The sequence below is a fragment of the Sceloporus occidentalis genome, unplaced genomic scaffold (assembly GCF_023333645.1).
Source record: "Sceloporus occidentalis isolate IW3139 unplaced genomic scaffold, rSceOcc1.0.p SCAF_7, whole genome shotgun sequence".
NCBI lineage: Eukaryota > Metazoa > Chordata > Lepidosauria > Squamata > Phrynosomatidae > Sceloporus > Sceloporus occidentalis.
In genome coordinates this window covers 34,799,592-34,825,883 of record NW_028316987.1, presented here as the reverse complement: position 1 = coordinate 34,825,883, position 26,292 = coordinate 34,799,592, and the positions used below count along the sequence as shown (strand labels likewise).

Here is a 26,292-nt window from a genome sequence, read left to right as displayed (position 1 = left end):
AGCGTTTCTGCCCAAAGGTAGTTGTTTGAGGAGAAGTGGTATAACCCGCCTCCCCCTCTTTTTAGGGTGTCACTTGGTACTGTCCATATTCCCCCCTCGAGTGACGTCACTGTCACTTGAAGTCGCCCTCAGGGCAGCAGCTCCCTCTATTTCTCCCGAGAGCTTTTCAACTTTCACCATAGAGTTTCCCAAAGGAGGAGGGGAAGGAGAGGTTCGCATCCGGCGGCGCATGCGCATTAAAACCTGGGCCTAGAGCGCCGAATTCTCCATAAGCCGCGCCTGCCTCATTCCATCCCTGAAGCCCCGCCTTCCTAGTTCCGGCCTGGGGCGGAAGTGTGAGGCGCCTCTTAGGCCCCGCCCCGGTTTCTGGTGTGGAAGGAGGCGGGGCTGGCGAGGTGACTGACTGAGCGGCGGCGGGCGAGAGAGAGAGAGGCGTCTGCCATCCTCTCCTGCTGGAGCCAGAAGGAGGAAAGCGAGGCGGGAAGGCCGGGCCTCCAGGGCCTCTCTCTCACACACAGCCTTCCTTCCTGGGGACGCGCTCCGTCGGCGGCTTCCTCCCGCTTCCAGAGCCGGCAAAGGGCGTGCCTTTGGTGAGCCTGAAGGGAAGGAGGGATGCAGGAACCTTGGCCCCGCTTTGACTGCCTTCGGGGGAAAGTGTGTCTCTGGAGCGAGAGAGAGAGCGAGCGGCGTTTCTCTCCCTCTTCCACTGGAAGGCCCTCCTTTTCCTCCGTCCCCCTCTTTCCTCCTCCTCCTGGCGGCGCTCCAGGGCTTCCCTTCCCCAGGAAGGAACCCAAAGGAGAGGCAGGGAGGGAGGTTAGTCAGAGGAGAACAAAGGGGGACTCAGGGCCCAGTCGGTGTCCTTTTGTCTTTGGGGAAATGGCTGATCTTGCAATCATAATAATCCGGTTTGAAGCCGCTTTAACTGCCCTGTCTCAGGGAATGGCCCCATACAGACGGCCAAGATAAAGCCGCTTGGGGTGACTTTGGAGGAATGCTGTTTAAATGATGCATGGGTCCTAAGAGTCCTTAAGACTGGATCATGGCTTCCAGCCTCTTAGGACCCATGCATCATTTAAACAGCATTCCTCCAAAGTCACCCCAAGCAGCTTTATTTTGGCCATCTCTATGGGGCCAATATGCAGTTTATTGCGGCAGCAGAGCTCTCTCTAACTACTGTACTCTGTATCCAATTCTGCCTCATAGGTTCTGAGGAGAGGATGCTAGTAGTAGCTTAAAAGGCCACCTCTGAAGAAGAGATCTAATTTGGCATCTAAAGGGAGACAGGGTTCCTCTGCCGCCTTCCTTTCATTCTTTCAAATCCTGCTTTGTTCGGCTGTTTCGCTCAAGCCAGAGCCGTCCTGAAAGCAGAAGGTCTGGGAGCTAAAGGCAAGTCTTCTCAAGTTATACGCATTGAAAAGATCTCTTACCAAACTTCTTCCCTGACAGACATTAGGAATGCCATTTCGAAATGTAAATATGGTTCTCTTATGAGAAAGGAGTCAAGAACATTTCTAAGATGTCTTAGGGCCCAAACAGACAGACCAAAATAAAGCTGCTTGGGGTCACTTTGGAGGCATGCTGTTTAAATGATACACGCATCTCAAGAGGCCAGAAGCTGCGCCAAAGCTGTCCTCCAGTCCTTAGTCCTGGAGCATGGCTTTGGTGTGTCTTCCAGCCTCTTAGGACTCATGCATCATTTAAACAGCATACCTCCAAAGTCACCCCAAGCAGCTTTATTTTGGCCTGTCTGTTCAGGCCCTTACAGTGGTTTTCAAGACCCCCCCCCCCCCAAAAAAATAAACATATACTCAGAGCTAGGATACAGATACAGAAGAGACGCTTCCTTCCTAAGACATTTAGATGCAAGGCATTCTGGGAAAAAAAGGTTTTAGGGGGACCAGTCTGAGATGGTGGGACACTATCATTTCTGATACAATCGAAGTGCGACTGCTGTTTGAACATCAGAAACGTTTATCCTGTAAAGGCGTTTTCTTTAATCAGTTTGTGACCATAAACATACAACTACATTTATATAATCATTTCTTGTGTTTAACCATGAGAGTTAATTGAGTTTGAGCGTAACGGTTTCTCAGTATCTGCTAAATGATTATTTCATAGTTGGGTCGATGGCAAATACGTATCGGTCGCTTTGGAATCTTTATTATTTACATACTGTCATTTACCGCATATAACTACAGTATTACATAACTTTTATGCTTTGTACTTCCTTGCTGCCTGTTTTCAAAGGCATGGGGAAATAAAGGCTCTTCACATGTTGGCCTGCAGTTGAACGAAGGTGTATTCCTGATGCATCTTGAATGGAGATGAAGGGAGTTGGAATCCCAATTACATCTAGGCTATTGGTTCCCTAGCCCAGTTCTGGGGTTATATGGTAGTGAGTATGATATGCAAAAATGACCATTTTATGTCACTTCTTCTGCATGTCGGATACTGTGCTTAGATCTGACTTTATGTTCTGAATAGTCCAGAGGAATCTTAAGAATGAGACTGGTTTGAGGATTTTAACAACCCTACAGCGAACAACATGGATGTTATTAATATGTGTTGTTCAGGTCATCGTAGAATTATCAATTTCCCAGCAGACAAGGGTCCTAACCTCCTGTATTCTGGGTTTAGCTCCTCCTATTTGCTCCTGTAGGCAGGGACTATAAACAAAAGACCGGCCCCTATATAGGGAGGAGCTAGCCCCCCTGGGCCCCAGTCTTGTTCCTGCCTACGCTCCTAGCAGGATGTGTCTTTTCAAGCCAGCAAGGTTTTTCCTTTCTCCAAAAGCGGTTTGAGAGTTTTCTTGGCCTTCCCTTCTTCTCCTCTCTCCTGCCTTTCCCCCCTTCTTCGGTGGTGGCTATGGCAGAGGACCCCAAGAGCACTGGCTAAGGGTCATCCTTAGCTCAGGCTTCCCTAGCTCAGGGTCTGCCAGCTCAACAGAGGGAGCTGGCTTCAGAGGGAGACCCATTGGGATGTGTTTGCTGTTGCTCTGTAGCTTCTTCACTACCGCCACTCCAGTCCTTTTCTTCTCTTCGTTTCTATTGCTGCCTTGGAAGCATGAAGAAGGACTTAATATGGCAAGGGCTCCCAGGATTGGAGAAAGGTCTTGGCTTTGCCCATGATTCTCCCTCTCCTCCAAAGCTGCCTCCCTTTCATGGTGGGAGCACAGGAGATTTCTGCAAACAGCACTGTTTCCAGTATGTTGGTTATTATATAATTCCAGTGTTCTGATTCTTTCCTCACTTTTTCTCACAGCCCTGGCATTCTTAATAAGGAGACTCAGATGAACTCTCTCATACATTAAAAGCATATGTGACAGAACTGCATTGACTAGTTTGGCCCTACGTAATTTGACAATAATGAGAAAAGGTCCTGCTTCAACAACAATGTATATAAGCCAGATTGTTCCATACAAGGACCAAAAGGAGCACTCTGTATGTAGATATCAGTATATGTCAGCAAATATCAGGCTTCTTCGCCCTTCCTGCTGAATATGTTTGGAGATACCTCCTGCAGCCCTCTTATGGGTAGGCATCTTTGAGTTCTCCTGATATGAAACAATCTTTCTTCACAATTGTGGACAGGTATGGACAGCTATGTAGTACTTTGAGTGTTGGACTACAACTCTGGAGACCCAACACTTTGATAGGTTCACCTTAAGGATGCCACAGGTTGAAAACAACTTGAAGGCACACAACAACAACGGACAACTATGAAAGATTCCCAGTCTTTCTTTGCTCATAAACCATCAACGCATTGGATGAAGTACTGGAACTCTTTTGGGTTGGGGAAGCAAGTACATACATGTGCTTTTCCATAGGACAGTGTTCCATGTTGTTATTGGATGCCTGTGATTTTAACTTTGCAAAGTGTTGGTGAGCTGTCTTTAGCTATGTGGGTATACAGATTCAGCCAAACCACTGCCTGAAATTATGACTTGTTAAATGTGCTACTTATCGGTACTTAGTCACTACTTTTTCTAGAAAGAGAACATGTAGAAAGAGCTGTAGCTGGAAAAGACTTGGCCCAAAGCCATATTCTGACTTCATCTTTAAGCTGTCATTTGAAATAGCCACGGCCCTGTCAACAAGAATCATGAACCTCATTTCTCTACCACTTCTACAGAGTCATAATAGAAATACCAGATATTCCTGGTGTTAAATAGCTGGCAGTCAGAAATCCTTTCTGATCTACTGCAAACTACCCAGAGATTTACCAGTAAATCAGTCTTCCTTTTGCCTGTCTGTTTTAGACAGTTGGTAGCAATGTAACTTCCTATGAGAGTTACGAGGTAAGGATGGAAGAATGACTTCTACAGTCATTTGCTAGTGATGTTAAATATACGTTAACCAGTATTTCTTAAACCTATCTGATGATTTGATACATGTTTCCTATTTACTCTCACCATATGCTAATTTATACTGGGCCTTGGATGTTTGTGAAATAAAGTATTTTAATAAAATTAATAACTAAACTTTTCACTGTATCTGCTGCCATCAGCATGGCAAAGTTGTTTTGATCTTATTACTTATATGTGTAATCTGAATTTAGATTTCTTGTGGCAGTGCAGAGGCAAAGAATGTGTATAATACTGTGATTTGCCTGGTGAATATTTTTTTTTAATTTATACATATTAGTATCTGTCTTTCTCAGTACTTATGTGACTTTTAGACTGTTACGGACAATCCTGAGATTACCTATCTATCTGTAATCCTACTTGCAGCTTCTTAATTTTCTATTATTGTAGTCTGCCAGGTTTCATTAAGCTTCAAGACTATTGTCTGTATTTTGATCACGGCAACGATGTGTGATCAGGTTAATATGGTAAAGAATATAGACCTTGTAGCAAACAATGCTGCACTCTGGGTGCACCAAAGAATTGTGGGTTTTATGGAAACATAAAAATTTATAGTGCCCTAAATGGAGCACGATCTGATTTAGCATGTTTAAAACTTTTTGTTGTTCCAATAACCCACAAACGTTTGTGTTTCCAGTATGTTAGTTATTATAATTCCAGCACTTGGACATGGCTTTGGACATTTCTTCATCCCATCCCAAGCCTTGCCATCCTTACAGGGAATCTATGTTCTTCTCTTGTAAATCTAAAACGCATTGGTAGATCACATAGAATATTAACTGACGAGTCAGTGTAGTATCAACATTAAAGACTGACAAGGTTGTTAGTAAGGATAAAACCTTCAATAAAACATGTTCTCACACACATTTTCTAGCGATAAAGCACCTGAAAAACAAGTATTTTAACAGCTAGAGCATTCTTAATCTGAGTTCTGTTTCAAGTCTTGTTGACAAAACTGGCAAGCTTCCTTAATGATGCATTAGCATCCATTCATGTTTACCAATGAATTTTATGAAATGGTTTTTTTATGGGTTTTATATTTGTGTATATGTGTGGGAAAGTTAGACACTTTCCCAAGAAATTCCCCATTTTGGAAAGAAAAAAAAAGGCTCTTATCACTGCATCAGGGTTCACTACAGCAAACAAAGTATAAAGAAAGATGTCCAGAGCACATGTGCCAAGAAGTTTTTTCTTGGTGGAAGTTCTTGAGCATGTTTGGATGGACTTTGATTCATCACATCTTGACTGCAGGATAATTTATTGAAGAGTGGGATATAGATGATCATTTTTAAACAAATGAAGTGGTTCATAGGTTGTGAACTTGGAAGCATTAATAAAGAACCTGCCTGGATGAGGTATATTCCTGTCTCTGGTGGAAATATCTATTCCAGAATGCCAGGCATTCTGCAGCTGTAGGATATGAAGGGGCCAGGCCTCTTTGGCCCAACAAGTGAGAACATAACAGGAAAGCTACTATAGGCCTATTAACAGACTGCCAAAATAAAGCTGCTTCGGGTCTCTTTGAAGGTATGCTGTTTAAATGATACATGCACCCTAAAAATCCGGAAGCTGCACCAAAGCTGCACTCCAGTGTTTAGGAATGGAGTGTGGCTTTGGCGCGACCTCTGGAAAATAAAGCTGCTTTGGGTCTCTTTGGAGGTATGCTGTTTAAATGATGCATGCATCCTAAGAATCCAGAAGCTGCACCAAAGCTGCACTCCAATGCTTAGGAGTGGAGTGTGGCTTTGGCGCGACCTCCAGACTTTTAGGACCCATGCATCATTTAAATACATACCTCCAAAGAGACTCGAAGCAGCTTTATTTTGGCAGTCTGTAACAGGCCATAGGCTCCTCTGGCTATGCTTTCTTTATTTCAACAGGCTTTTTTTGTAAAGGGGGTGAACGTTTAATAGTGTGTTGTACTGCTTATTATATTGCATTTTATTATTTTTAGTAGTATGTTTTACATTTTGCCTATATTTTTAAGTCTCCTTGACTCTCATTTTTGGGGAGAGATGCAAGATGATGGTGGCAGTGATAACAATGGTGATTCATACCAATTTGGACACTTTTCCAACAGGCATACAAAGCACAGTTCAATTCTTTATGGCTTGCAGACATGCAAAGCTGAACCTAATTCTGTGCATTGCATTTTTTGTCTCAGTGCCTTTGAGTACCCCATTATGTGCAATAACTGATCAAAGGTAGAATCTTACAAGGCTTATATACATTTCATCAGCTTTAATACTACAGATTGGTAGCATCCATGGTCTGTGTCCAGCCCCTAGGCATGTCTAGTATTAAAGCTGATGAAATGTATATAATAAGCCAGTGATTCTGTATTACTGAAAATACTACATTTTCTTTAGCAGTTATCTTTTTTATGCAGTGCTTTTGTAGCAGCCAGAAAAATCTTAATTTCAGGGTTCTGTTTTATTTTAATATACTTGGCTGATAAATAAAATATGGATTATTGAAACTGAAACATTATCTTCCATCTCCTGGAAGAAAATAAGTACTTTTAAAAGGAAGTCTTTAGCAACATCTTGTATTTTATTTCAGACCATCCTGCATTATCAGTTCTGTTAATGATCTTTTAATTTAACATTTAGAATCACATTTCTATGGAGGTTACAGCTAAGAAGCCATAAAATCAGTAGATGGCAGAGCATGTAAAAATATACGCTAGCCCTCTAACAATTAGTTCTATCGATAGTAGTGTGTCCTCATTTATGAACTGTTCTTGCATTACATGACTCAGGTTGGATCATTTTACATGATTAGTAAGTGATCTCTTGGAGAGAGTTTGCTTCATTTTGGCTAGTTCTTCCACCAAGAGTAGGCAGAAGGCAGATTTGGGATCTAGATGTTGGGAGGATTTCTAGTACATCTGCAAGGATTTGTAACTGCTGGTTAAAAATAACCATAAGTGGATTTTCCTCTTCTAAATTAGTCTATTGAAAAGAAGAAATGAAGCAGGGAAAGAACCAAGAGTGGTTGTTTTGTTTGGGGTAAAAGAATGCAAGCTTGGTTTTGATATTGAAAAGGGATTCCTGGTTTGAAGCATGTGTTCAGAAGTAGCATTCTGTTGTCTAATGCTTGTAGGTATATGTCTTTGGGCATTGTTTTGCATCTGGCAACAGTTGGTAGACTTGGAAGTGTTCACAAAACAAAACAGATACCAGAAGACTGGAGTTAGCCCAACATTCTCTTGCACAATATGGCCTCATGTCCCCAAATGCCTTATACTGCAGAAGAAGCAGCTAGCTAAGAATACAGCATTGGCACTAATTACGGTACTATATTGATGATGACAGTTCTTTCCATTACTTGCATTGGTAATGACTCCTTCAGATATATTCCTGTTAATCTTCATGGAGCAGCAGCTATATGTTTTGAGGCTGTTCACACTTTCTGGGTCATAAATGTGGGTTTTTAACCTTACGAATAACACACCTAGATGGTGGCAGTTCACTAATCCAGACGTATTCACTTGTGTAAGGTAAGTATGACTCAGCTAATCTTCTAAACAGTATTTTATCTTTTGTAACCATAGCACAGAAGTAAGTTGGTAATATGTTCAGCAAACTTTTTAAATGTTTAGCATTTACCAGTGTAAGCTGTGTCTTAATGAATTACTTTTAACTGCACACTGCCTGCTCTTTCCATAGCCAGGGTTTGTCCACATTGAAAGGATGGTGATCATTCATGTATCAGGATTATATACTTGATTTCTTTTTGGTCTGGGACAGTTTGTAAGGAAAAACCCTCAGATGACAGCATTGTATTCTGAAAAAGCACCCAAATGCCTATCATAGTGCCACTCTGTTCTGCTTTGGCCAGGCCCCACCTGGAATACTGTGTCCAGTTCTAGGCACCACAATTCAAAAAGGACATTGAGAAACTGGAGCATGTCCAAAGGAGGTGAAGGTTCTGGAAACCATGCCCTATGAGGAACACCTTAGGGAGCTGGGGATATTTAGCCCAGAGAAGAGAAGGTTAAAAGGTGATATGATAGCCCTGTTTAAATACTTGAAGGAATGTCATATTGAGGAGGAAGCAAGCTTGTTTTCTGCTGCTCCAGAGAATAGGACCCAGAACAATGGATGCAAGCTACAGGAAAAGAGATTCCAGCACAACATTAGGAGGAACTTCCTGACAATAAGGGCTGTTCAACAGTAGAACACACTTCCTCTGAGAGTGATGGAGTCTTCCTCCTTGGAGGTCTTCAAACAGACTAGAGGATGGATGGCCATCTGTTGGGTATGCTTTGAGAGTTCCTGAATGGCAAGGGGTTGGACTGGATGGCCATTATGGTCTCTTCCAACTCTTATGATTCTGTGTCATGCCTGATAATAGACCTGGCTTTGCATACTTTGCTTGTTCTTTTAATCATAGTTCTCTATCAAGTAAAGTTATATTCAGGCAAAATTGCATGCATGTTTTGTCTTATTTAGTTTTTTGTTCCATTTGCGAAGGGCTAAGGAAATATTTAAGGCAAAAACACCTTCAATTTGAACACTTACTCGGCTGCCTCTTTGATTTGTGAGATACTGTCAGCCTTGCCCATTCATTTCTGAACAATATTATTTATAGGGACTATAAACTTGGTGTCCCAAAACAGAGTATCAGATTCTCAGACAGTTAAATCCTCTGGTCAGCATTACTTCAGTTCTACCAAAAGTACACAGCTGACAGCATTTTTCAAGTCAGTTTTTTTATTGTGTCATTTATTGTTATGCTTAGTTCTAATTTCTATGTTTGTTATTGAGTTGCATTCCCTAATTATATCTTCTGAGATTGGGGAGCTTTAAGTTTTAAACATTTGGAATACTTAGATGCTGGTGGTTTGAAAATATCACTTACAAATGACTGTGCACATCAGTTCATACAAATGCTTCAAATTGTTGATTTGTTATCAATAATTCAGTAACCATTATGTACTTATTCAAAGGTCTTTTGTGAGGTGAGCATTCCAAATGAGCAGGAAACATGTAACCAGGCAAGTGTGTAAAAACATTAGTAATTTTATGTCCTGCATGGCCCTTGTGTCCCTTTAATTAATACCTATCTCCCAATTAAGGGCTCATGATGGCTCTCAATTTGAAATAAAACAAAATCCAGATAACACATTTGATATTGCACTTGTTAAAAACAATCATATTAAAAACATTAATTTGAAACAGTGTTTAAAAGGCAATTAAAATATTATAATAGAGATAAAAATACAAATAACATCACATCCCAATTAAAAGACTGTCCACAGCATACAGCTAAGATATAAAGCCCTGTGTAGACAGAAAAGCTTTGCCTCAAGGCAGAAAGAGAGCAGAGCAGAGGCCACCCTAGCTTTCTGTGCAAGGGAATTCCACTGTCTGAGAGCAGCCACCCGAAAAGCTCTGTCACACGTCCCTACCAAATGAGCAAATGTTGGTGGTAGTAAGTGAAAGCCCTTCCCAAGGATACTAACTCAGGCAGACTCATATTGAAAGATAGGTCCAAAACACACTGCAGAAATAATCCAGTTTGAGACTACTTTGACTCTGTACTGTGGAATCCCAGGAATTGTAGTTTATTATGGCACCAGAGCTCTTTGACAGTGAAGGTCAAATGTCTCACAAAACTACAGTTCCCAGAATTCCCTAGCATTGAGCCAGGCAGTTAAAGTGGTCTCAAACTGGATTATTTCTGCAGTGTGTTTTGGACCATAGTCTTTCAGATAATCTGGATCCAAGCAGTGTGGGGTTTCATACATCATAACAAACACTTCAGATTGCACCTGGAAGCTAACTGGTAGCTAATGAAATTGTTTCAACAGGAGAGGTATCTATAACCCTGTAACCAGCCCCAGTCAGCATTTTGAGCTGCAGCAATTTCCAAACAGTTTCCAAAGGCATCCTGAGATAGAGTGCAACCAGCGTCATCAACCCACTTGAAACAATGACCTCTTAAAAACATCTTCCATACTTTCATATGTTCTTCATTTTATTGAGGTATATTAATAAACAACCTGCCTAATAAATTTTAATTACTTATCTTTATGTCTTGACCGCTTTGATGCCTGAAAGTTTTAATTAAAACAACAGGTTTCTAATTGAGCTATATACTTTATAAACAATTTTTATAGCCAAAATACATAGTGTAGATCTGAGTTTGAGTGCAGTCTTCTTCAATAAATAGGTAGCTATGTGTCTTCTTGTTGCCTCTTAATTTATGATAACCTCATGAATTTCGTAGGGTTTCCTTAGGCAAGCAATACTCAAAGGTGGTTTTGCCAGTTCCTTTCTCTGAAATATAGCCTACGGCATCTGATATTGTTGGTGGTATCCCATCCAAGTACTAACCAAAGCTGACCCTTCTTAGTTTCCAAGTTCAGATGGGATCTGGCATTTTTAGGGTGCTAAGGTATGATGTCCCAAACCCCAGGGATGAAAATGTTGCAATTCTCCAGATGTTGAACTACTTCTCTCAGGACTCCTTGCTGTTTCCACTTCTGGACAACTGGAACTTGGGGTCCAGTGACATTTGGAGGCCTCCATGATTCCCTCCTCAATTTAAACCTTAATGTGTGTCAGCAGGGGGCTGATAGACTTTAAGCCTCTGCCCCAATTGTCCCTACCCTACATTTTGAATAGGGAAGAAAAAATGGTGTCATTCCTTTCAGTGGATTTTGCAGGATCAGTTGAAGGGATCAGCTTCTAGCCTGGATCAGGATCACAACTAGGGGAGAATGTTGAAAGCCCCCTGCTGCCACCCTGCATAAGGGATCCTGATGCATATTGGTCTCCCTGCACTATCATTTGCAGGGGAGAACCTACTCAAGCTTTTAAGGTTACAAAGACTTTGGACTTTACAGACTTCTGTAAACTGTTCTCAGTTCAGTAGTCTGGACTACAGGTGCCATTCTGTGTACCACTGTTTGTGAGCAAATGTTTAGAGTTTCTGATTATGATGGTGCAAAAAAGAATCAGCTTTCCTGTTATGGGAAGAGGTGTCTTTAATTAGTGGACTCTATTTACAACATTTGTTATTTTAGAGGGAATATAACTTAAGTTTTATTTTAGCGCCAGTGTTTATGAAAAGGAATAACTGATAATTATATCACCCCTAAAACCAGAGAGCCAGTGTGGTGAAGTGATTTGGGTGTTGGCCCATGACCCTGGAGACCAGGGTTTGATTTCCTGCTCAGCCATGGAAACCCATTGGATGACTTTGAGTGAGCCCCAGAAAGCCCCGGGACAAGTTAGTCTTAGAGTTGCCATAAGTCAGAAATGACTTGAAGGCATACAACATTGGACCAACAGATTAGATCTAGTAAAAGTGATGGAGCATAGAGAGAACAGGAATGCAGAGAGTTCTGCCAAATTGGGACCCATAAGGGTAGTCATTGAAAGCCTACCTGTTCTGGGGAATGTCCTAAAGCCAGCAATCTGTAACTGTATGCCTATCTACCCCCCCTCCCTCAGTACAAGTGCACATTCCTTGGATCTCTGAATGACAGTTGCTGCCTCAGTACTGCTGCTGTATATGCATTGTAATAGATCTTGCATGAATCCAGCAGTGAGTGCTTCACAGGGGATGCAGATAACAAGATATTGCAAGCAAAACTAGAGTTACAAGATATGGGCAGTGGAGGAAATTTCTTAGGGCATGTTCGAGTTAGGATTAAGAAGAGGAAACAGAACTTCATTTTGAACTGAACAGAGTTCTTTCTGTAGACTGCCAGCTTCTTGATTTGAAGCTGAACAAGATACAGAAGTCATCTCCTCAAGGACAAACAGGTTGAGATCAACAGAACAAAGGAAGCCAGGAATGATAATTGGTGGTGCTTTAAATCTGCTAGTACATCTGCAGGTGAAGGTATTACCCTAAATGTCTGTGGCTTGTAGATCCTCCACTGACAGCTGCAATATAGCTTTAATTAATTTGGAGAATTTTTAGTTTGGGTTTGCTAAAAACAGAAGAATGGAGCACCAGCTATTCAGTAGTTACTGATCGTGACTCCAGGCATGGGGAACTATATGAAAGTTTATTACAAGGAATATAAAAGAATACTCATATTAGAGTAAGTCACACAGCATACAGAGCTAATGGAATATAAAAAAGTGAAAGGGAACCAGAGGAGTTTGAGGGTTGGATGAGGGGATATATCTACAGAACTACAGAAATCTGGAAAGCAGAAGTGTCTTAAACCATGAAGCTTTAGTAGCTTTTGAACTAAAGCCAAGAAATTTATGATCAGTACCAGGGCCAAACTCATTATTCCCTTCAAACAAAAGTCTACTCTAGAGCTATTGAGATTCAGAAAAATTCAGTGAACATGCAAGACTTTTCCCCACACCCAGAAAAATGGGTTAAAATTGATTTGTTGAATACAGTGGGCCCTTGGTATCAGCCAGGGTTTGGTTTCAGGACCTGCAATGAATACCAAAATCTGTTAATGCTCAAGTCCCATTAAATATAAACGTAAATATAAAGTAAAATGGTGTCCCTTATATAAAATGGCAAAATCAAGTTGTGCTTTTTGAAATGTATATGTTTTTAAATGTGTCAAGCCCTGGATGCTTGAGTCCATGGATACAAAAAATCCATGGATATGGAGGGCTTATTATATTTTATTTTAGACTGACAAATGTGTAAGTGTTTAACACTGTACTGCCCCTTCTAAACATTGTGTAAGAGAAAGACTTTTATGTAAGGCTGTGTACAGTATTAGGTCATTACAATTCCTGGTCTTGGTTTCTTGATCTCAGCTCTTTTATAGGAATGAGCATACTACATCTGCTGACAGTATGGGGAATTAGTATAGACAAAACAATTTTCTCCTTTTTACTAATGATAGTTTCTTCTGTTTTTATGGGGGGGGGGGGGCTGCCAGCTCCTCAAGCTGGGGGAAAAAAGTTCTTTACATTTCAAGACCATAAAGCTGTGTGTGTGTGGCATGTTCTGTTTGTCATTATATTCTGAACAAAGTGCACTTTTAATACACTGGACCTGTTAGTTGTATGAAAAACAAGATATTCTGTGCAGTTCAGTCCATATAGCTTGATTTGTAATGCTCTCTCCCTCCCTCCCTCCCTCCCTCTCTCTCTCTCTCTGTGTGTGTGTGTGTGTGTGTGTGTGTGTGTATTTGCCTTTACATTCTGAATAAAGTTTACTTTTAGTATATTGGACATGGTAATTGTATGCCAAATGCATTTATGGTGCATTTTATGTTGGTAAAATAACAAATTGAATTACAACCTGTAAAGGAAGGTAGTACTGCATTTTTATTTTTATTTTCCTAAAGAATTCTGGGATTGGGGGTGAATAAGACAGTGTTTTTTTCCTTTACTTCAAATTTTTTAAAAAATTTACATCTGTAGTCCATTTATGCCAGAGTGTGTGTATATTCATTGACTTGAACACAGCATAAACAATAGGCATGTTTATACTTTATGTCCATTGAATCTCTTAATTTCCTTACTAATGTAAAAAATTTCTTCCAGGTTTTCCTTTGTGTAAACTATCTGCAACGCAAGAATGGCAGCAAATAAACCCAAAAGTCAAAATTCTTTGGCTCTGCACAAAGTAATCATGGTAGGCAGTGGGGGTGTAGGAAAATCTGCATTAACTCTGCAATTCATGTACGATGAGGTAAGCGATTAGCTTTTACCATTTATAATATAAGATATATTCACAAACTGTTTTTGATCTAGCACTTGAACTTACTGATTTTTATCCTGTTATGTTGTGTCTACATATAATGGTAACTGAAATTCAAGTAAAGGGTGTCCTTGCCTTACAGGGGGATCTGTTCGCCCGCCCCCCCCCCCCCCCCACATAAGGCAAATATTATGTATGCTCGATCTCCATTGAAAACAATTAGGCTTGTGCATGCAGTGCAGTGTATGCGCCACTAGTGCACATAACATTGCCTGTTCTGTCGCACATTTTTCAGCATAAGCTGAAAACTACATATAGAATGCCCACGTATGATGCAGGTGCACTGAATAGGCCATGAATGTTGATCTTTCTGTTGCCCTATTGTTTATGGTAGGATTTTTATTTTTTATGGCAACAGTCCGACACTAAAGAATGGTTTTTCTTACTTACAAAATTGAGAGCCAAAGATACAGTGAAGGGGAGAGGGAAGACACAGTATTGTCCCTAACTGACTATAAACATGTTTAAGGACCCATGAGATCAGTAATAGTTTTTCAGTAAGTAAGCTTTTATTATGTTTTCTTAGTAATTTTGGATTGAAGTAATATCTGTATACCTTTAGTTCGGTAAATGAATCTAAAAGCGATCTAACAATAATTAATCCAACTGAGGCATATTGTATTTTTGTTAAAGCTGAGCATAGCAGACAAAACTAACACATAAAAGATTAGAAAGTAGAACACAAAATAATATGATTTTAGATAACTTGCTAATACTACTTTTGTGTTAATTTTTATACCATGTAGTCCTTTGAATTTATAGTAACGTGGCCTAATTTATTTCAGTAAAGTTTATGAGGTAACTTTCAAGCTATTACACCATTCCATGTTGTCTGGGAAATGTTCCAGGCTGCCTAATTAGCAAATATTTATTAAGGAGTTGCTGAGATGAGTGATACAGAGAACCATTTTAATAACTTGAACATCTGAATATAGAAACTACACTACACATATTATAACACTATTAACACCCCAGCCTGATGAGGGCTCTCTTGGTCTGTTTGTCATATCTGCTTTCTGGTTTCAGCATCACACTTCATTTCATTAACCCCTTCCACCATTCATATGGTTATCTATTCACTTTGGCTTTAGGCAACATCTTTACTCCTGCCTTTGTTCCTCAGTGGCCATAGTTAAAACTCAAAAGATATAGCCATATTAATTTGTAGAATCAGTATGTAGGGAGATCTTGTAGTACTTTTGAGACTTGCTGAAAGAAAGTTGGCAGCATGAGCTTTCATAGACAAAAGTCTACTTCCTCAGTGGCATCAGAGATAGTTAAAACTGAATTTGTCTCCTCATCACCATATCCACAAGGTTTACATTTCTATTGCTATTCACATATCAACCAACACATTCATAGCTTGCTTGTTTATTTATGGGATTTATACCCCACTTTTCTACCAAAATGTGATTCAAGGTGGCTATTTCTATGAAGTACACTTAAGTACAAAAGCTTATGCTTCCAACTTCTTTCTCTCAGTCTCAAAGGTGCTATAAATCCCTTTGCACAGCACTATAGCCATGTGTGCTTGAATGCAGCAGGCAAGGTAAATAGGAGCTGCTTCTGGATTCCCTTACTGAGCATGCACTGACAGCAAAGCAGAGAGAAAAGGGGAAAGAAGATTAGCCTGTCTGGCTCCCCTGCATGTTAAAAAAACCAAAAAAAAAAAAAAAACATTGACACTGTAAGTCTGATTGGCAAAATGAAAATCATAACAAAAAAGCTTGTGAAAGAGAAAATCATCCCTGGATGCAGTTTGAAAGAAGCTTTCTAGAGGGCCCTAGAAGGTTCCAAAAGTTATATTTACTCATGCAAGACTTGGGCGGGTTACAGACCGCCGAAAAGCGGCGGCCTGTACCCGCCCCTTTCCCCGCCGGATCGGGGCCTCAGTGGCCAGAGCGGCAGCCGCTGAGGCCCCGATCCGCCGCTTTCCAGGCTGCGGGGAAGCGGCAAAATGCCGCTTTCCTGCCACCTGGAAAGGGGTGTCCTAGGGGCTCCAAGCCCCTAGGACACCCAGTGGCGGCGGGGAGGAGGAGGAGAAAGGGGCCGCTTGGCCCCTTTCTCCTCTGCGTTGCTGGGCGCAGCTGTCTGAAAGCTGCGCCCAGCAACGCAAAGCCAGGAAGGAGCTCCAAAACGGAGCTCCTTCCGGGGTCGCGGAAAGGGCGCCCTAGGCGCCCTGGTGTGGCCCCAATACGTCACAATCACGCCGCCTCGTTTGGAGGCGGCGTGGTTGTGACGTAATCATGGTGGCCCCCATGTAGATGGGGAGCCGCCATCTTGTATGTCCTCCGGACGTATTAGGCTTGGGGGCATCAAGAAGTGACGCCCCTTTTTAAATTTAGGACGTCCTGAGGACGTCCCTTATGGCAGTGTGTAACCCGCCTTACCTGACCTGGTTGTTTCATTTTATATATGTATACTGTTCATTTGGACTAAAACGTTTGTAACTATTCTCCTTTGTGTAAAAATCTATCTGTATTCTTTCCATGTTATTTCTGTCTCTGGTACCAAATTTCTGTTAAAAAAGTAATGCTCAGGAGTCTAGCTACCTTGGTAACTGAGGCATATTTATATATGGTATGATTATAATGACTTCCCTTACAGGATTGTAATGACTAGAAATTGGTAGTACATGTGAAGCACTCTGAATATCTGAAAGTGCTTTCAAATGATGTTACTAATATTTTGCCAAGGAATAGAATTATGGATAGTGGATTGCTGTTCAAAGTGGCACTGACTGTTTAATTTCTTTACAGTTTGTGGAGGACTATGAACCTACCAAAGCTGATAGCTACAGAAAAAAAGTGGTCCTGGATGGAGAAGAAGTCCAGATAGATATTTTGGATACAGCAGGACAGGAGGATTATGCTGCAATCAGAGATAACTATTTTCGAAGTGGAGAAGGTTTTCTCTGTGTGTTTTCCATTACAGAACTTGAATCTTTTGCAGCTACAGCTGACTTTAGGTAATTGGATGTGTGTGGGAAATTGATTTGTTTAGTGTCTTTAACAAATTATTTTTGCTGAGGTGAATGATTGTGTTTTCTGTTTCTTACATTTCTGGACATTTCATTCTGAATGCTTGTACCTTGGATGACTTGGAGCAATCCATATACCTAATACACAGACTGTCACAAGTGCCATATATCTAAAACACAGACTGTCCCATCTTTCACTTAGTCTACTAAGTACAGTGCATTTTGGCATGATGTCCTTAACTGCCTTGAAGAACAAAGATAATACTGCTTTATACAAGAGGGGCTTGATACTGCTTTTGTGTAAAAGGGCCGACCATGCTGTGAGTCAGGAATCATGCCATCCTAATAATTTGTATATCTGCAGAGGTGCCCATTAATTTAGTGTGTATTGATTACATTTTTGTCACTATCCAGTTTGGTTTCCCAGTCCCTTATTACCTGTAACATTAGCTTAAACTGAGAGCAGCTGATACATGGTCACACAATGGGCTGCCTGATTTGGGAATTTTGATCTAAATCAGGCACTTGGTTGTCTCCATCATTGTAATTGTTAATGCTCATCAGAAGTCCTAAGCTGCTCCTGCTTGACATTGAAAGTGGCTAACACATCTTTTCTTTTTCCATAAGTGTAGTTGAACTGTCGATAATTCTGCTCATGGGGGAAAGAACATGGGGGGGGGTCTTCAGGATGAAATATTGTTCTCTAAATATGAGCTATTACCTTTTGCATTCTCACATTTATCACTGCACATTTTCCAAGTGGTTCAGGAGGATAGAGTGGGCTTACAGATATGTGGAACATGTATAATACTGCTCATCATGTCTATGCATGAATTTGTCAACTTACATTATCACTTACTTGGCTTAGGGTGGGAGAAGTCTCATCAGAAACCTGAACGGAGCAATGGAAAGTTGTTGCCAAAAGATGGGACATTTGACCAGTGTTCTTCAACTTAGCCCAGGAGAACAAGCAGTACAAAACTCCCAGCATTCCTCAACATAGACTGTGCTAGCTAGATCTGCTGTTCTCCAATAGTATCTGAAGGGCTACATGATTCCTACTACTTGTCAGAATACAAGTGGCCTATATGGCAGAGATCAGTTGTATTCTAAAAGAACACAACCCATTAAGAGCTTGGAAAAACTTGAATTACTTCAGATGTAGTTGCTCCAAAATGCAGAGACTTTCCAGTGGTTTGGACCATAGTATCATAGGCTGCCTATTTAATTTCGGTTTTTCGAGATCTGGGTTTTGAAGTGAGTGAACAAATCAAAAGAGGCACTGCAAAAACTAGCAGTCAGCCAATTACTGCCAGACTAGGAATCTTAGTCTTAGTTTGAATATAGTTACCAAAAAAAGGAGATTCCTCTATATAAATATACAGTCGGCCCTCTGTTTTCACAGGGAATCTGTTCCAGACCACCACCACCCCTGCGCATGCAGAAATGGAAACTTGCCTATATTCAAGCCCCATTGGCTTGAATGGTGGCTCTTACCTGCGAGTTTACATGGGTGTGCACTGCAGGCACATGCTCCATTTCATCCCTCTCTGTTTGCACCACACAGATCCATGAGGGGCACACATTTCAAATCCATGAAAACGGAGGGGCAGATGTCATGTCTGGGATGTGATAAGAAAACCCTGATGTTTCATAAGTTAACATCAGATATAGTGAGAATGTCACAGCCACAATTCCACTAATGTTCTAAGGAAAGCTAGTGTCTATTATCCTTAGATGTTTGGTAATATGCTGGTGATTAGCAGAAATAATAAAATGGACAGCATCTATGGAGATTATCACACTGTTCTTAAATAATAGGATAGAATTGGAATTGAAGCTATAATAAATGGATCTTATCATACTACATCATGGCTAGGCAGTAAGTATCCTGTAGTCAATCAGTACTTCTGCTACTGCTTTTAATGAATGGGAAAATCCCGTGAATAGCTGTCAATCCCACAGTTAACCCATTATTGAAGTAAGTCATTCTGGGGTAATTCAAAGAGAAGGGGATTTAAACAGGTATCACTGCACCACCAGCCCCAATTCCCAATGAAGGCAAAACATCTTACGAGTAGGCAAAAGAAGGGATTTAAACCAATTTCATTTCACAGACCCCATTCTCAATTGAGACAAGGCTACTTACTTAATCTTGGATAGTTGACCAGTAAACAAAACGGTAGTGCAATAAGATACATGGGCAGCCTGTTATCAATTCACAATTGCTTGATAATGTGAAAAGAACTGTTGCTGTTTCAGATGTTTAAAAAGCCGCAGCAGCATTGAGAGGGAATCTTCATGCGATAATCTCCTATGACAAGGAGACATTGAACTCACTGAATCAACTTGGCCTTGCAACAGAAGATCCCCTCTCTAGCACAGAATCTAGAAGGGTAGAAGGCCACAGAAACCCTCAAGGAACCAGGAATTCACTTTTCCCTAGTTTGTCCCCTCTTATGGAGAAAAATTGTAGGAGATTAGCATTAGTAGTACATGCATATACTTTAGCTAAAGAAACCTAAAAATTCAGTGTATCTCTCCTCTCTTACCATCTTTCTTTCTAGTTTGTTGCCTGTGGGTGTGGAGATTGGTTCTATGTTTAATATATTTATTTTATTTTATTTATACTCTGCTCTTCAGCCACGAAGGCTCTAAGAGCGGCTTACACATTTCTCTTTCTAATTAGGTAATTAGCCATTTGCTGAATAGGCCCATGGCTGCTCACCTCTTCCTTAAAAATGAAGTTAACCTTAAGGTTTACTATTCTAGTACTATTCTCACTTAGATGATTATTGGACAAGATGTGAGAAACTTGTAGTAAGATTAGTAGTGCATGAAATAATTTTTATGCACAGTTACAAGGACTCCAAATATTATCTTGATTTAGTAACGTTATGACCAAAAGGATAGGGCACTGAAAGCTTCATACTATTGTACTATCAGTATGGTTCTTGGTAGAAGATCTTCCCACCATATTTCCATGGAAATGTTCTGATCTCTCCTTCTGCTTCTTAAAATTGAACACACCTAACAGAGCACAATATAAAATTGATAATGTCATGAGACAAATACCATTATGATGAGTAAGCTCTGAAGCAATGTACTCCTAACAGTGGTTTAAGAAAGCCCCAGTATGCTACAAGGCTGCCAGTAGCATATAATAGGAAGTTGATCAAGGCACAGACTAAAAGCTAATCACACAGGGAGCAATTGGCATGGCAAGTTTTGAACAGTAACCAAAAAATAAATGAAATCCCTGGATGTATGTTTTTCTGAAGTGTATTGGAAATACTATTCTAATTCACTGAATAGTTTGAGGAAGTGGAACTTACTGCAAAAGGTATTCTAGCTGTTACTGTTCCCTCATTTATAGTAATTGCTAAGCATTATGCCTGTTTTCCTCACTATATCACATGAGTCATAGGTTATAAAAGTTTCTTCAACTGAGGAAAGAACTCACTAAACTGTGTGATGGACAAGCTTGGTCCTGTATCCTGTTTAACATCCTACACTTATACATAGTCACAGATTCTTAATACAATGTAACATATAATATATAGGTCGTACAAGGGATTCTATGATTAATTCAATATCATAGATAATTTGTACTAGATTTGTTAAAAAGACTTGTAATGAGATGTAAGCATGTGAGAGCCAGCTGAGCTAGTAGATGATTGATCCTAATTATCAGGTGAGAGGGATATGACATACTATATTGGAGTATCTGATTACTGTTTAAATTAATTTAAACTTGAAAGCTAATTTGAATGTTATAATGGAAGTTCCACCTAAGTACTACTTTACACTAGCAAGTTATATATGCTTTCCTCTTAATTGTTCTGAAGATGACTTTTAGCTCTGATCTACCACCATTAACATCAATACCAAAAATGCTAATTTTTGTATTTGCATGGCCATCTCGTTTCTGGAGTCACTTCCTTGTAGTTTTCATAGGCTAGTCAACCCTTGCAAATTCTCCCAGGTCTTTGTTCTTGCCACATTTTATTTCTCTCTCTCGTGCTATCATGCAGCTTATACCTTCTGTAGATCAAGTATCCAGTTGGTACTAACAAGTGGTAAAAAGTAGCAAAAACATATGGTTGCTTCAGCAATAGTCATACATGTTGAGTCTCCCTATCCAGAATTCCAAAATCCGGAATATTCCAAAAACTGACACTTCTTTCATGAGTGACTAAGACAGTGATATCTTTGCTTTCTGATGGTTCAGGGTACACAAGTTTGTTTCATTGCACAACATTATTAAAATTTTTGTATAAAATTACCTTCAGGTTATGTGCATAAAGTATATATGAAACATAAATGAATTTCATGTTTGGGACCTAAACATTGCATGGGTCTGAAGTCTGTTTCTTTCTCCCCAGAGAGCAGATATTAAGAGTGAAAGAAGATGAAAATGTTCCCTTTTTGCTAGTTGGTAACAAATCAGATTTGGAAGATAAAAGACAGGTTTCTGTAGAGGAAGCAAAAAACAGAGCTGATCAGTGGAATGTTAACTATGTTGAAACATCTGCTAAAACACGAGCTAATGTTGATAAGGTAAAAGATAATTTTTCCCCCCAAATAGATCTTTATAAGTGTGTTTCTGTATTTCATGCATTATTTGCCAAGACTAATTATCAATGAGTTTTACACTGCTTTTTTTGTGGCTAGTTCATTATCCTTCAGAGTGAATAGCCCTAGTGACGAAGAATCTTTTTTGGGCCAAAGAACTGAATTCAAATGGTGGAGGAGGTGGTGGTGTTTGGGAGGTCATTCCAGTACTGGACAGAGATAAAGAGACAGGGTGTTGCCAAAGCAAGTAGGGTAGATTTAACACAAGTGACACCAATTTGCCCCAGTACAACAGCTTTCAGACATGCAAAATCTTTTAGATCTGCATGCCAAAATTCTGCTCCATTACACTGCACAGTCCCCATCCCCAGTCTTGGCTTTTAATGCCTGTTATCTTCAATTACTGATCAGAAATGAGCAGAAGAAATTCAGCAGCCACATGGGGAAGGTCTAAGGGCCATTTTAGGTCTGCAGACTGGAGCTTCCTCTCTCCTCCCCCAAGAAGTAGCTAAACAGAGAAAGTTTCAAGACGTCACTTGAACATTCTTTCTTAATGCTGAGCTTGCACGCTCCATTCCCTCTTGAAATCCTAGCTTGGGAGAATCTGTTTGGTTTAATAAATTGCTGTCCTTATGATTATGATTATATTTATTTATATCTGCCTTTCCCCTAAAATTAGGACTCAAAGTGGCTTACAGTTTAAAAACAGCTAAAAATATGAAAAAATGTTTTTTAAAATTACACTTCCAAGGATAAAATACCATTAAAAGATAAAAACCAAATAAGACAATTGTCTAAAACAATATAGGTCCCTCAGCCCATTTTTAAAACATTTTCCAATTTAAAAGCCAGTGGTGGCAGAAGGATAGCAGGGAGGAGCCATTGTGGCCTTCCCAGAAGGGAGTTCCAGAGTCTAGGTAGGGACAGTCTCTGAGAAGGCCCTCTCTTGCATCTCCATCCACCATGCTTGTGATGTTGATGAGGGTAGGTCTCTCCTGATTATCTCAGGGCCCAGGCAGGCTCCTATACGGTGATACGGTCTGCCAGATAACCCAGACCTGAGCCTCATAAAGCTTTATAGGTTATAACCAGCACATTGAATTATGCCTGGAAACAAACTGGTAGCCAGTGAAGCTGTTGTAACAGGAGAGTAGGATGGTCCTTTAAAATTTGGTTGCAGCTCTCTGTACTAGCTCAAGTTTCTGAACATTCTTCAAAGACATCCCCATGTAAAGTATGTTGCAGTAGTCCAAATGGGATGTAACTAAGGCATACACTACTGTACCCAAATACAGTTTATCAAGGAATGGGCACATTTGGCACACAAGCTTTAAATATTGAAAAGCACTCCAGCTCTTGACAGAAACCTAGGCTTCCAGGTTCAAAGCTGGGTCCAGGAGCTCCCCTATAAACTATGAACCTGTGTCTTGAGGGAGAATGTAACTCCATCTAACACAAGCTGAATCCCTGTTCCTTTATCAGCTTTTCAGAATGATCTCTGTTTTGTCTGGAAGAAGTTGCAGTTTGCCTGCACTCATCTAATCCCTTACTTGATAACAGATACTGGTGTAGGACCAATATAACCTCCTTGACTTGTAGTGGAAAGGACTAGTAGAGTTCAATGTCATCTGCATTTTTGAAACTCAGGTAGTGCACAAGAATAGGGTTCAAGGTTCTTGTTTACTCCATCTCCAGGAAACTACTGTTCAGAGCAAAATGGATGCACTTTGAACCAAGCTTACTGTATATGCATGTGCATATATGTTCCAGCTGAAGAATACTAGCTAGCCCAGTTGTCTAAAAAGACAGATTTGAAATATAAGAAGATGGTGAAGGGCATGTGATAATACTTGTGTGATCTGATACAGGGACAACACCTTTTAAGATTTTTTTTAAAAGAAATAGCAGATTTTTTTTTAAGAAACTCTCCTGTGGTTGTAAGTGTATGGTCTAGCCTTGGAGAAAATCTATTTGGCAGAAGGTTAAGGGGCTTAGTGAGTTAATATGCAAGCCTCTCCTTTCTGACCTACATACAAACTGAACTGCATAACAGGAAGGTCCTTTAGAAAGATCAGATGTTAGAAATTGGGTCACCACATGTAACTTGGTTTGTTTACTCTGAACAATGCTGTACTGAACTGGAACTGACTTGACCAACTGTTTCTTAAAGATCTTCTTGAATCCTAACTTGAGAAACTGGCTTTGTTCTTCTGAGTAGTACTTTCATGAATGGCGATTTTATGGTGACAGGCATGTTGGCATTGTAGCAAGGTGATCTTTGTTTTTCCAGTTAATTCATCTGCAAGACTGAGTTGCCATTTTCTGGCATGTGGCATTGTTTTAAAATATTTTCATGACGTAAATGGTTCAATCCATGGATGCAGAATCTGTGAATATGGAACTACACCTTTGCAAAAATAGGTTAAGGATTATAAAGAGGTAGTATCTTGGTGTCTCAATGTGGATAAAGGCTTGTGTTTTGCATTTATATTATGGAATCAGTTGTGCTGGGTTCATAGTGAGAATATGTCTCCTGGATAAGTCTTCAGGAACTTCACACAATAGAACTTCTTAGCAGCCTCTGGTGCTGTAATACCAGATAAAATATATCTGTCTATTTTTTTTACTGGTAAAATTGTTTTGTTGAAGATCATGATAATGAGTTCAGGCACCTATAAATGTCAGTCTCTATATGAATGGAATGGAGGAAACCTATTTGGCCTACTTAATAATAAAATAAAAGCTTAGAAGCAGATGGGCTTCTGTTACATTAAGTGCTCATGTACTAACAATAGTCTTGTTCTTTCTAGGTATTTTTTGACTTAATGCGAGAAATCAGAGCAAGAAAGATGGAAGACAGCAAAGAAAAAAATGGGAAAAAGAAAAGGAAAAGTCTAGCTAAGAGAATCAGAGAAAGATGTTGTATTTTATAATCAAAGTTCCAAACTATCTTCATACCTTGACCATACTAATAAAATACATAACTTTATAGCATGCCATTTGGAGGCTCTTATGACTGAAATTACTCTTAGCAGTTTGGGATTTGTAATGTATCACTTAACGCATGAATTGGGACCGCACTGAAGTCGTTCATGAAAAAAGTTTAATTTGGCTTCAAGAGAAGCAGAATTCAGCCCATTTCATAACTTGCCTCCTCTCACCATGGTTCTTCTGAATGTAGAGGTTTTTTCATGCGCAGTCTCCCTAGAACTGTAAACAAACAAAAAAGCATTACTTATGTTTCTCTGAAAGCATACATTTTTATATCACCAAATCTTCACTTTGTCTTCTACTGCCTTGAAAACTACAGCGGTGGTCAAAACTAAGCAAAGGTAGTATATAAGCTTTTTTGCTGTTATAAGATTATGCAAATTAGAGAAGAGAAACTGGCTCTGTTCTCTACATCTATTGGGAGTCATTTATACATGGAATTAGCATAGACAAATGGTATAAACTCATGAGAATATTTGAATATGCCTTAATTTAAAAACCTAAAAATGTTAATGTAGTTAAGGGTATATCTTCATTGTGATGCACTGATGTGTGTGCATCATTATGAAATTATATCTTGTAGTGTGAAGCGCAGTTCTTGTGAACAATTTTGCTAACTAGCTTTGTGCTAGAAGTATGTCTGATCAGAAAGTGTGCCATACTCTAGGTCTTAAATAGTCCAGAGCATACAGTTACCTTGATTGCTTTAAGTGAAAGGGCCGACATATACATGTACATCTGAGATTAAAGTGAAGAGGGTACAGTACATTTCATTCTGAAGTGGTCATTTCTCCTTAATGCACAGATACTGACATTGACCTCTGCATATACTTAATGTCTACATATTTAGGGTGGGTATTTTCCTGGGGTTGGGGAACAGTGTGGATTTCAGTAGCACAAATGTAGTCTTGCTCTTAGGGCTGTCTGGAAAATACTGATCAATTGCCTGTTTTTACTGTGTTTCTCCATTCTAAGCCTTTAGTAACATTAACTGTGCATTATGTAATAGGGAAGCATTCAAACTCCTTTTTTCTAGTTTAATATCAGTCAAGTAAACCACCCTACTCTGCTATGTAAAAAGACTGACTGTGTGCTTCCAAAATCCCTCATCATTACACTACAATTGTATTGTCTTCAACTCATCTGCAATTGAAAGAATACTAGCACAATGTTAGTATGTGGAACTGAACTAAAACCATTGCCTCTTGAGACTTTTAAGCCTCTTGAGTGTGAGTGTAAAGGTTAGGTCAGTTCCAAAAAATAATTTTTGTGTACATGTGTAAACTTATAAATTGTCTGTTCAAGGTGTGTCAGAGCAGCATAGACGAAACTTGTATTTAACATGCTAACAAGTAGGATATTAGTAATGTATCTGTTTAGAGAACACTTGTTTATCCAGAAATTTTGTACACATCCTCCAGTAGATGATACCATGTGCAGAATTAGTTCTTGATGTGCCTGACCAAACAGATTGGTCCTCATTTAATTGTGTATATGTTTTCAGTCTGTCTACCCAGGGAGTTTAACCACTAACATTGTGATGTTTGTGTAATGGGAACCAAGGTGTTATGAAGCCAATGGACACATAAAACAATTGTCGTAGGCTGATGCCTTACCAGATTCTTTTTATTTGCTATTTGAGCCATTAACTATGAATAAACTTTCATTTTTTAAGATA

The 26,292-nt window shown here is 39.8% G+C and overlaps 1 protein-coding gene across 2 annotated transcripts; it reads left to right on the top strand.

Moving 5' to 3' along the window:
• The first annotated feature begins 364 nt into the window (after positions 1-364).
• RALA (RAS like proto-oncogene A) lies at positions 365-26,292 on the top strand. 2 transcript variants are annotated; one of them, XM_089532572.1, is made up of 6 exons: positions 365-590; positions 1,204-1,386; positions 13,852-13,999; positions 16,828-17,036; positions 21,434-21,608; positions 24,434-26,292. In XM_089532572.1, exons 3-6 carry the CDS (start codon positions 13,886-13,888, stop codon positions 24,554-24,556), a joined length of 621 nt encoding a protein of 206 aa, XP_089388698.1. In that variant the 5' UTR covers positions 365-590; positions 1,204-1,386; positions 13,852-13,885; the 3' UTR covers positions 24,557-26,292. The 2 variants fall into 2 exon arrangements, with proteins under 2 accessions (XP_089388698.1, XP_089388697.1); XM_089532571.1 differs by lacking the exon at positions 1,204-1,386.

What these genes read in the sequence shown, in the direction of transcription:
- RALA (XM_089532571.1), top strand. Translation starts at nt 13,886, where the DNA reads ATGGCAGCAAATAAACCCAAAAGTCAAAATTCTTTGGCTCTGCACAAA. An exon ending in GCAGCTACAGCTGACTTTAG is followed by an intron (nt 17,037 to 21,433) that starts GTAATTGGATGT and finishes CTTTCTCCCCAG; the next exon opens with AGAGCAGATATTAAGAGTGA. An exon ending in CACGAGCTAATGTTGATAAG is followed by an intron (nt 21,609 to 24,433) that starts GTAAAAGATAAT and finishes TGTTCTTTCTAG; the next exon opens with GTATTTTTTGACTTAATGCG.